Raw genomic sequence first — 12,398 nt, 5'->3', positions numbered from 1 at the left:
AATACTTAAATTGGCCCGATTTGGAGACAGAGATAGGGTTTGTTCTTAACTTCTTATACCTCAATCACCACCCGCGCGAATCGCCGTGTAGTCTCCTCTCTCTCAGGTCTCCTCTCCCTTCACGTGTAATTTCTTTGATTCTCTATGAATATCTGATCTAATTGATTGCGTCTTGTGGTTGCAGAGTTAGCTAGTTAGATTTAAAAGAGAGCGAAAATGGTGGACGGCGCCAAAGGAAGGAAGGAAGAGGTGGTCACTAGGGAGTACACCATTAACCTCCACAAGCGCCTCCATGGATGGTATTTCAGTTTCTCTTCTGTGTGTCGGCTACTATTTACCCAATAATTGCCCGGTTATCAACTTAGCGCTTACTCAATAATGACGCTAGCACACTTTTTATGCATTGGGATTTATCTTTCGGCCAACAAATATGTTAAATCTATCGTTTTTTAGCTTGGCTGACTTTCATTCTCCACTACAGTTTGTTCAGTGTATGTAGTTTTTGTAGTTTGATCTTCCCGTGCTATCCGTCAATTGACTTTCATTGGGAAAGTATTTAGTTTGTTGTGATAAAGAAAAAAAAGTTGTGAAATTGCAACTAATCCACATGAGTTGGAACTAAGATTTTACTCACTGGGCTCTAACACTACTGATATATACTACAATATAATAGATTTTGAATATCAGACTGCCTGTTCTGATTTTTGTAGTGTTTCGCTCATCTGCCTTGTACTTCAGCATCAAGTTTAAGTTAGATGGTTTCATTAGTAAACACAGGTTTTAGTTGTATACATTACATTAGTTGTTTAATACCATGCTGTATCTTAGATGACTGTAATGGGTTGAAATGGTTTGTATTTTGCCCCAAATGATATGATGTTTGTATGGCTTCTGTTAGTCAACTTGATATTACGAGAAAATGCAGCTTAAGATACTTGTATTGTGTGTAAATAACAGCACCTTCAAGAAGAAGGCCCCAAATGCCATTAAGGAGATCAGGAAGTTTGCACAAAAGGCAATGGGAACAGCGGATGTGAGGGTTGACGTGAAGCTGAACAAGCAAATATGGAGCAGAGGAATCCGAAGTGTGCCGAGAAGGATCAGAGTCCGCGTGGCCCGCAAGAGAAACGAAGACGAGGATGCTAAGGAAGAGCTTTACTCTCTTGTCACTGTTGCTGAAATCCCAGCTGAAGGATTAAAGGGTTTGGGAACCAAGGTCATTGATGATGATGAGGAGTCAACTTAGATGACTTATTATCATTCAATTTTCCAAAATATTTTGTGAGTTATTTTGCCAGTGACGATCAATATGAGTTCTATTGAATCTGTGACCAAACTCCAGTTGATTTCTGTATTGCTTAGTAGGTTATATAAAAAGAAACAGGTCTGTTTTGAATTGAAATCTAACTTATCAATTCTTGAAAGTTCAACATCTTTTACATCTGAAGGTTTTTACTGTTCTTGTATTGCTGAAAGGTGCATATGGTCTATCACAGGGTTTTACTGTTCGGTGTTCGATTTTACAGATTGAATTTGAGCAGTTAAGTGAACATCGTAGTTGTATACAAGTTTAATAGACGTAACATATATATTAGAATGTCTTATGCATACGTTTGCAATCTTTGATAGATTTGACTATGCATACGTTATGCAGCCAAGTCCTTAGATCAGGATAAATTTGATTATTCACAAGCTAGAATATATTACATTCATGTCATATGAAAGCTACTAATAAACGAAAGTAGAATGAATATCTGGATTAAACAAACGAAAGTAGAATGAATATCTGGATTAAACAATGAAGAAAGAGAAATCAAGCTTGAGTTGAAAATCAAGCTTGGTGGTGATAATGATAAGGGGGAATGAGGAAATTCTATTGACCGCCAGGAGCCGGCGAAGGACGAGCTCTTGCCTCCGTCAGTCTTGATGATGGTTCTAATAATCGAAACCGGTATATTGGTCAATGTGAAGATTTATAGGAGGATGAGGATTACGACGATGAAAACAATGAAATCAAGCTCTTCGACACATTTCCTAGTAAGGACGCTGCTCAGGCAGCACTGCGATCTTATGCTATTCGTAATTGTTCTGAAATGCACTTCAAGAGATCTAGAAATCTTACTTATGTGGTCGAATGTAGAGTTAGGATATGTAAGTTTTATTGTCGAGTGTGTTCAAGCCTAAATTGCTACGTTTGAGCTGGAAAAAAAATTCAAATAAGACATAATTGGCGTGAAGATTAGGCATGGACCACATGGTGCTAACAGGCATCACATTTCAAATCAGATTGCTCGTATGTTGCTGAAGAAGTATGATACTGAAAAAATGATCGAAAGACTTTGAATATTATTCATTGTCTTACGGCAAGTAATGAATTGTGTAATAGGTTAAAATGCCACAAGGAAACGCGAAGGGCAAGTGAAATCCAAGAAATCATGAGAGAAGATGGAGTGGAAGCGAGCTACTTTAAATATATTAGAGCTTGATAATAGCTTAAAGACCTTGTACGTGGAACCCTAGATGAAAGTTACTCTCAAATTCCTTCGTGATTGTACATGCTTAAAAGGCTGAATCTTGGAACACACACATCATTGACCACCGATTCCGATGGCCGATTCCAGTATTGCTTCTAGTCATTTGGATATTGGATTAGGGCATTTCCTCACTTGAGAAAGGTATGTAATGTAATAATTTTAACTTTAATGGAGTAATGTAACAACATAAAAGTGAAACGCAAACTTTTAACATAAACGTTATGTATGGGCTTAAACCGGTGATACATGTACAACAAACTAGGCCTGTGGAAGGTATAAAGGTAAAGTACGACATAAGAGGTTGAATTATTTCATTTCCAAGCTTATATCTATGGTTGTAGTAGAGTGAGGAACCATGAAAGAACTTTAATGTTTATGGAATCCATACAAAAAGCATAGTAAGATCAGGTAATGATATAAAATCCAATGTAAAAACTTTGTGATGTGGTATACAACTGTTTAATTGTTAGGTTATACATGGTAGTAACATAATAGCTTACTAGAAGGAGGTAATATTAAATTTTTGAGTATAGTGAGAATTTTTTCTTCGAATGACCTATGATGCATCCTTAATTTCAGGTTGTAACCTTGGTGCAAAGTTCACTCACACTCTTCTATTAGCCATTGCACAGTAGGGATGCACAAACTTGATCCGGACCAGAAAATCTAGGTCGGTCCGGTGTCGAACAAGCACCGGTCCGGTCCACGGGTCACCTTTCCCAAAAATACAGGTTCTAGTCAGGTCTTGGACTGACCCGGATTTTTCCTGGTCCGGACAGGATGGACCAGGATAGATGATGTAATTACAAATATAGTTAGTGATCTAAGATGAAAGTTTATTAACATGATGAAAAAACACATAAAGATTTATAAGCTACTTAACTATTTTCCAACTTATCCCTTAACACATAAATGAAAGACCTAGTATCACAATTCAGAGGTATAATAGTGTACTAATTTCCTTAAACTTTTTGGTTCGGACTGGACCGGAAACCTGGAATGATCCATTCTAGCCCGGTCTACGGGTAGCTTGTTAAAAAACATACGGTCCAGTGGACCAGACCAGACTGATCCGGTCCGGACCAGATGTGCATCCCTACTGCACAGTATGGAAATTAGCAAATTTATCCTCTTCCTTTTGCAATAGTTGATGTGGAGAGTAACAAGTTGTGGTCATTTTTTCTTAAGGAGTTGGAAAAATCAGTTGTCTTGGATTATGTGGACACAATATTTCTAACAAATCATCACGTAATCATACGTGCAATGATATGAAGCAACGACATGTTAACTAGGTACGACTTCTGTATTCTTCACATGGTCCACAGCGTGACTGGCAACAATAACAACAAAGAGTGGCTAGCAATTGTTTAGAGTTGCAAAGGCTTACACGGTTGATGATTACCATGTTGAGCTTCATAAGTTGTCAATTATGTCACCTTCCATGGTTGAAAATGCACTAAAAGTTGATCTATAAAAGTGGACAAGTGTTCATTTTCCTACCAATAGGTTCGAGATAATGACTGCAAACAATGCTAAATGTTTGGAAAAATTGTTTAAAGAGAATCGTTTATGGACTGTAGTGCCTATGCTTGAGATATTACAAACCTTTGCTAAGTGGTCCTAACAAAGGATGGAGGAAGTTGAACCATGGCCAGAGTACCCATCAAATGCACTGACTGATATAATTGACAATAATTACATGTTGTCGTGCCCCATGAAAGTGCGAAGACTAAGTCGGGTGGAAGTACAAGTTACATATGGCAGCAAGATACACGAAGTGAATCTTCATAGAAAAGAGTGCACATGAAAGAAGTTCCGACTGATAGAGTTCCATGTGAACATGATTTGGCTGCAGCCAGAGATAGAGAAATGGAAGAAAACAGACTTCTAGGTGACTTTTACACCACTACTGCAGTGAATGAAGTGTTCAAGGAAACTGTGCATCCAATTCCACCCCATATCATCCGTTGTAAATGACATGAAATGTTTGCCTCCATAATGGAAAAGGCCACCAAAAAGGCTGAGGCAAAACTGATACAAACCATTTTGTGAGAGGAGGATTAAGAGGGTGAAAATGAGATGTACAAGGTGCGGTTTTGGCGGGCATACATACTGCACATGCACACATGGTAGAAGACTATCACAACGTATGCAGTAGTATGCTTGTGATATTGTGTGGGGTTATTTGGCAAATCTAATATATAAGAGATGACATAAGTACATAGTATCTCTTACAACTCATATTCGCTTTTGCCTAGTGTTATTTTCCTAGGGAAAAAATAGTAATGCAGAACATGATTAGTATCAATTGTAGTGCATGTTTTTGTTTTGGTTTCTGGAAGATATCTGTAATCAATACTATGGAACATGATTAAAATATTAAGTGCAAACTTTTCATTAAGTATCAGGCCTAAAGCCCAGATGGATGGCATTGTATCTAAAATAAGAAGGTGGGAATATTAGCTGTTTTGGAAGGAAATACACTATAAATTTTTGATGTAGTAATAAACGTATACATTTACAAAAACTAGTAGGTAGAAGTAGACTTGTACAAGTCCGGGCTAGCCCGCCCGACCCGCCCGTCCATATAACTGGGCTTGGACAAGGTTTGTAGCCCGAGCGGGTCGGGCTTTCCCGACCCGTATGGAGAACGTGCAGGGTAAGGACAACTATAATAGCCCGTTCGGGCCGCTAAGCCCGCCCGAAAGCCCAGATTTTTTTGCCTCTGTGTTTACGATATTTGATTTTATAAAAATATGTCTATCTTAGATAATTATCTTTTAAACTCATTATAATAAATCTTCAACTCCTTAAATTAATAACCATTTAATCCATAAATTATTCTACTTAGTATGTAAAATTACAATTTATAACTTAGAGATATGTATAAGCCGCACACGGGCTTGACCGACGGGCTACCCGGCCCGCACAAGCGGACGGGCTTGGACAATGAATGCAGCCCGAATCGACCTAACGGGCTTAGCTCGGCTTGCTTGTCCGGGTAGAAAATTCAAAAAATCCCGACCCGAACCCGGCCCGAACCGACTTTGTACAAGTCTAGGTAGAAGCCTCGAGGGTTAGTAAAATTAACAGTATCAATATAAACTATCGAGCGATCGTTTAGTAAATGATTTCAAAAGATTTTTTTGAATATGTTTTTCAGTAAGTGATATAAGATACGACTTGAGAGTGTAGATTTATGACTGTTGAGTAAGTTTGACAACACAACATTACCCTAAGTAAAATTAACATTGTAAAAAACAAACATGGGAAGTTTAGTGAGTACTACAGTACAACAATAAAACCATGGAGTGATCTGTTTGTATCATACTAAATAACTCATGGAACTAAACCCAATAAATTTTCAATCACACTGAAAGCCGAAGAATCCAACATAATCGTCCAAATTTTGTCATACAGACTATGAGCAATGTACATCACGTGCATCTCCACAAACTTGTCATAGAAGAACCGACAAATATCCTTTTTCCACACTCAGGAATTCAATGCATTTGACCTTGTACACTCCACAATCCGCACTGCATTCGAAATAAAAAGATTTATATGACACGTACTATTTAAGAAGATGGAGAGATAAGTCGGTGGGTTTCTTAACCCTGTTCTGCTCGGCTTGAGACTGATGACCCTGCTGATCTTTATCTCATTTCAACAATTTTTTTGCAAGTGGTTTATGCTTATTGAAATGCCGAGGAAGATTTTTGCTCAATGGTGCCAATTTCCCATGTATCTTGTCATCTTTGTTTAGGTTAACGTTAAAGTCGTACACAATGATGCACCACCTATGAAGATTGACTTGCAGAGTAACCCAATGATTTGTTTTGACGAAGAATGGGTCATAAGTGTAGTTTGCATCCTTGTAGGATCATGAAGGGGCTTGACCTAAGGAACTGAGATTTCAGTTCCTAAGAGAGGAATTCAAGCTTTGTCTTAGTAAACTGTTTAAATCTTGGAACGCAATATGAAACTCAAAGCCACTTTTCTATTGATGGATCACAAGAATTACAACCGAAGATGAACACACAATACGATTCTCTTCTTAGGCTTTTACAATCTCTGACTCTAATAGACGTGTGAAAACGATCACCTTAGCAAAACCTAAAACTCATCACTACAAAGGCTAATGCTAAAACAAATTTCCTAGATTGAAATATTCAAACGTATTAGAAATGTCCAAGATACAACGAATCTATACTATTAAATCTAGTAGAATCTCAACCGCTTCCATAAAAGATGGTTCTTTCCAAATATGGGAACTGACTAAGGATTCTTTTCTTATTTGCATGCTCAATCCCTTTCAGCTCTATTGTTGGTTTGAGCTAGACATGGAATGAGCTAGCTAAACCTTTTCACTTGTTTTGATGATAAGAAACTCAAGTATTTATTGTCCTTTGTGTATTTTAAGCTAACCAGGTATAACTCGAGGAGTTTAAGGTGTCTCTTTAACACAAGCTGGCTAGCTTTGACCACTGAGGGTCTAGCTTTGAGTCTAGAAGGAAAAGCTGAATCTCACCAAGATAGAATGAGGTTCATAGTAAAGAAATAAGCAGATCGAAGGTATAACTTTAAGGCAGTAGGTTGCGCTTCTAGCTAGAGGATCGAGCTTCAAGTGAAGTGAAGTGAAGAATACAAGTAATCGTTCTAGCGCCTACATGGGTGGAATCCTAGAGAAGCGCTTAGGAAAATTTGGTCCAAGGAAGGAAGGATGTTGAAGCTATAGCTAAAGGGAAATAAGAACAACTGGAGGTTGTTAGAGATTTCTAGTTTTGGATAGTGGATGTACGGGGATTGCTGAGCTGGACATATTCTGAGAAGCGCGTAGGTGTGGATTGCCAACATGGAAGTGGGATCTTCAAGCTGAAGAAGCACAAAGCAAGGCATAGCGTAGATGCAATTATGGGATGAAGTTGATCACACGGATTGATGAGGTGGCGTTCTTCAAGTGCAACGCAAGTGTAGAAAGTCTAGTTTAGGGAGTAAGTTAGATTTTTATATAAGGCGTGCATTAGGTGTTGTTAGGTATGAGCTTATTGAACAAACATATAGAGAGAAAGATCACTATGTACAAAGCTATACCTAAAACACTTAGGAGTTTGAGAGAGTGAGTTACTTGTATGAGCTGAATGTAAACTTGTATTAAGAGAGAGTGTTGCACAAACAGAATCTTGGAGAAAACACTAGAGACAAGCTAGGTGTAGCTTAAGGTTGTTTGTCTCAAGCTTAAGTATGTAATTGAACTATTTCTAATACAAGCTAGTGGTGAGTTTCATCCCGGATCTATTACAGATCTAAGGTTCTCACCTTGGAAAAATCCTTTCATGATCTAAGCATACTTAATTCATATCACTTGTGCTTTATTGTAGCTAATATCGTTTCTGCACTTAGAGCTCTATAGCTTCTCACTCAGATTGTTTTACTCATTTGGTAAAGTTAGAGAACTGTGATAAACTCGAGGCAGAGGTCAATTGAGCGGATCTGGATCTATTTCGCCAGTTCTACGCTCAGTTCAGCAGTGGTTCTTCAATGGGCGAACCGACTACTCTCAGTTTCCAGTGGTCCTATGGCGCCAGTGAAAGTTTCAACTTAAAGGACTTGGATAAAGTGATAAGGCAAGAGCTGGGCCCTGATGGAACACTAGTCGGGTTTGGCGGCTCTACAAGAAGGATTGACCCTCCATTGCTCGCGCAATCAATGAAGCCGTATTTGGTAAGCATGTCCCTTCAGTTCTCAAGTCTGAATATCTCTCTGCTTCTAAGAGTCTACTACACTACTTCATCATCCGCAATGTCGCTCCACACAACACAAACATGGATATAGTCATCATATCCGATTGCTGTCTCATGGAGCAAGTTTTAAGCGGACAAATCATCAACATTTCTCAGGTCATGTTCAGCCACATGGTGGTTAGTCGCACTCAGACTTCTCCTCTCCCTTTCCCTCACATTATTGCAAGAATGTTCAAGGCTGAAGGTCTATACAAGCCAGTGAAGGAAACATTGTTTAATGAGGTTTTGACTGTGGAGAAGGTAGTTGAGTTGGTTGCCAAGCTTGTAGCTACAAAATTTTCTACTCCAACTGCTTCTTCCTCCTGGTCCCAGTCCAGAGAAGTTCAGATGTCTCCTGTTATTAATCCGCTAGCTTCAGAGCGAGTCGTGAAAGCCATCCAAACTTAGTGCGAGGCACTGGATTTGAAGCTATCTGGGATCACCAGTCAGCTAGAGTTAATGAATACACGACATGACGAGATGGTTAAATTGCTTCAGTCTCTGGTGAACCTTACAAGACAGCGTCGTGATTTTAGTTGAAGCGTGTTTGTGTGTGTCTCTGTTCTCCATTTTTCTTGACTGTTTTAACTAGCTATCCTAGGGTACCAACTATAAAGGCTGTAAGGAACAAATATTATCTAAGTATGCATTTTAGTTTCTATATGCTTGCGCTTATTGCTTGGTTACTCTCTAGCTTAATTTGCCTAATGTCTTTCTATGCGTGTTTATTGAGTTAGGCTTGATAGCTCTTCCACTTTAGTTCCCATTGAATGAGTTAAGCTAGCATTTTTTGATGATGTCAAAAGGGGGAGTGAAAAGATAAATTCCATAATTGGCTAAGGGGGAAGATTTTAGACAAGCTTGGTCTAAGGGGGAACAAAGGTAATCACGCTAAATCTCTTACCGTTGATATTTTGATCGTATTGCTATATCTAAAATACTTGATTTACGCTGAATTTCATATCTATAGAATAATTGAGTTCATTCACAGAATTTGTATGTGCTTACCGGTGTTTGGGTTTGTCACCATCAAAAAGGGGGAAATTGTGATTTGAGCTAGAGCTGGAATCAGTTAGCTAAACCTTTTCGCTTAATTTGATGATAATAAACTCAAGTATATGATGTCCTTTGTGTGTTTTAAGCTAACCGGGTTTAGCTTGAGGAGTTTAAGGTGTATCTTTAACACAAGCGGACTAGTTTTGTCCACTGAGGGTCTAGCTTTGAGTCTAGCAGGGAAAGCTGAATCTCTCCAAGACAGAATAAGGTTTGTAGTGAAGAAATAAGAAGATTGAAGTTCTAGCTTTAGGGCATCAAGTTGCACTTCAAGCTAGAGGATTGAGCTTCAAGTGAACTGAAGTGAAGAATACAAGTAATTGTTCCAGCGGCTACACGGGTGGAATCCTAGAGATGCGCTTAGGAGATTTGGTCCAAGTAAGGAAGGACATTGAAGCTATAACTAAAGGGAAACAAGAATAACTGGAGGTTGTCAGAGATTTCTACTTTTTGATAGTGGATGTACGGGGATCGCTGAGCTGGAAAAATCAAGAGAAGTGCGTAGGTGTGGATTGCCAACGTGGAAGCGGGATCTTCAAGCTGAAGAAGCACAAAGCAAGGCCGAGAATAGATGTAATTCTAGGATGAAGTTGATCACGCGGATTGCTGAGGTGGTGTTCTTCAAGTGCAATGCATGTGTAGAAAGTCTAGCTTAGGGAGTAAGTTAGATTTCTATATAAGGCGTGCATTAGGGTGTTGTTAGGTACAAGGTTATTGAACAAACATAGAGAGCGAAAGATCGCTATGTACAAAGATATAGCCTAAAACACTTAGGATCTTGAGAGAGTGAGTTACTTGTATGATTTGAATGTCAAATTGTATTGAGAGAAAGTGTTGCACGAAGAGAAGTTTGGAGAAAACACTAGAGAAAAGCTAGGTGTAGCTTAAGGGTGTTTGTCTCAAGCTTAAGTGTGTAACTGAACTTTTTGTAATACAAGATAGTGGTGAGTTTCATCCCGGATCTATTAGAGATGTAGGGTTCTGACCTTGGAAAAGTCCTTGCAAGAGCTTAATTCATATTACTTGTGCTTTATTATAGCTAATCTTGTTTCCTCACTTAGAGCTGTATAGCTTCTATAGATATTTGAGCTACACTTTAGATTAGATCATTACATAAGAAGTATTCAATCCTACATCTATTGTTTGGTTACTATCGCGTACAAATGGTTCTTTCAATCTCGTCGGTTTCCTTGATCACTATCATTGTATTGCTCTTCCTTGTGTTTATTATCTTTGGTCCCCTTGAGCGCTATCAGCGCAAGCCAAGCTCCTTAATTCCTTTGCTTTTATTCAAGATAATTCAACTACTTAGCCTTGAGCATGATTCCAATAGAAGCTCTATCATAATCCTGCAATGTCTCTCTCAAGGTAGACATTAAATGCAATAAGTGTTTGTTATCATTAAAACCGAGGAGATGAAAGATAGGAATGGAGTTGCCAATTCCTATAACCCAACAATTTCCCCCTTTTTAATGATGATAAACTAAGAATCCTAGCATAATGTAATTCAGCTATATCAAAGGGACTAAGTATGTAATAGTGATAATTCCCCCTTAGACAAAGAACAAGTGCCCCACTAATTTTCCCTTAACTAACTCCCAGTTCAGTTCCCCCTCAATAAAGCAACCCGATATGTCTGATTAGTTCTCCCTTTTTACATCATTGAGTTCATGCTAAATATTAAACAAGAGAACTAAGAATGAGCTACTAAAACTGTCTCTCTAGAGGAATGAGTAAGCGATATGTATAGATATTTCAAGTATGGATTCAATGAAGGAACAAAGAAAGAATCAAATAGCACCAAAGAAAGTTGTAAATATGTATATATCAAAATCACACACAACTCACACAAAAAATAGTCAAAATAGGCAAATAATACTAGAAATTCTAAGAGATGTGACAAGTGAACCGAGTTCAAGCATATTTTTCCTCACTGGAGTCTTGAAGGTGGAGGGTATTTCAAACTCACTGGAGTGGACAATTTCCCAGAACATACTCTAATGATGATAGGGTCTATGATTGAGCGAATCTGGAAATTGCCCGTCACTGGTGGCAATGATATGTCCAGGGGCATGGAGGCTTTGGAGTTGGTTGAGACGCTAGTTGGGGAGTAGGGATAAGGGCATTTTGATATGGTTGAAAGTAGGGGAAAGGCCTTTGTCTTTGTTGGCTTCCAAGGAAGGGCATGCAGTGACTGGCCTTTTGCACGATTGGCGAGACGCACTACCTCTATTGCCGAGAACGAGAGTGGGCTTGGGCGATTTGTTCCCTTCAATGATTGCCAGATTAGTGCTCATTGTCGTATCTTTGACCCTAATGTTTGTGAGATCGATCACATCTCTTTTCTTGGAGTCGTTGGACTCAAAATGCGACTTGCTATTGGATACAAATAGGGTTTTCTCTAAGATTGTGGGTGATTTGGACTTTTGGGGAAGGAGGAGGAGACACAACTTTGGTAGATGGAGGTGGACATGGAGCGGAAGGGGCGACGGTTTGAGGAGCCGCTGGGGTGATGATAGGAGAAGGTGCTTGATGAGTTATCTAGTTAGTCTTTGATGAGTTGGCCATTGTTTGTGCGTGAGAAGTTTGAGAGAGAGAGTAGAAATTTGAAGGGAGATGACCGTGAAGGTGTGGCGATTTGAGGACAAAGAAGAAATTTTATAGATTTACTGAAAGCTTGAAGACGACAGTGAAAGGGATGGTGAAGGGGTATGGTATTAATATCTAGTGGCTTCAATGGTCACATGCTTCAATGGTCGCAGGGAAAATCTTGAAAATATCTCTTAGGAACTCAGGTTTATACAATGACTAAATTATGGGAACTAAGAGAGGAGGCAGCGCATTAATTGCATTCACAACTAGCCGTTATTTTCATCTGTTCGTATTACAGATGGTTCTTCCCCATAAAACAAGCGCTCGGTTCCCATCGAATCTGACTCTACATACTCAAAGTGATATTGGAATAACGCTTAAACTCAGCTCCCAAACACAACGATAGGACCAGGGGGACATATGCATACATTTAAAT

General features: G+C 38.9%; 1 protein-coding gene across 1 annotated transcript; it reads left to right on the top strand.

Moving 5' to 3' along the window:
* The first annotated feature begins 216 nt into the window (after positions 1-216).
* Positions 217-1,246, top strand: LOC141249787 (uncharacterized). Its single transcript, XM_073669799.1, has 2 exons — positions 217-299; positions 958-1,246. Exons 1-2 carry the CDS (start codon positions 217-219, stop codon positions 1,244-1,246), a joined length of 372 nt encoding a protein of 123 aa, XP_073525900.1.
* The last annotated feature ends 11,152 nt before the right edge of the window (positions 1,247-12,398 follow it).

The sequence above is a fragment of the Phyllobates terribilis genome, unplaced genomic scaffold (assembly GCF_046119375.1).
Source record: "Phyllobates terribilis strain yellow unplaced genomic scaffold, ASM4611937v1 Scaffold_5141__1_contigs__length_53969, whole genome shotgun sequence".
Classification (NCBI taxonomy): domain Eukaryota; kingdom Metazoa; phylum Chordata; class Amphibia; order Anura; family Dendrobatidae; genus Phyllobates; species Phyllobates terribilis.
This window is presented reverse-complemented; position numbering and strand designations above follow the sequence as displayed.

Bases quoted from the DNA above. Each gene is read 5' to 3' on its own strand.
- LOC141249787 (XM_073669799.1), top strand. From the start codon at position 217: ATGGTGGACGGCGCCAAAGGAAGGAAGGAAGAGGTGGTCACTAGGGAG. The intron at 300-957 runs GTATTTCAGTTT...TGTAAATAACAG, and splicing joins CACAAGCGCCTCCATGGATG to CACCTTCAAGAAGAAGGCCC.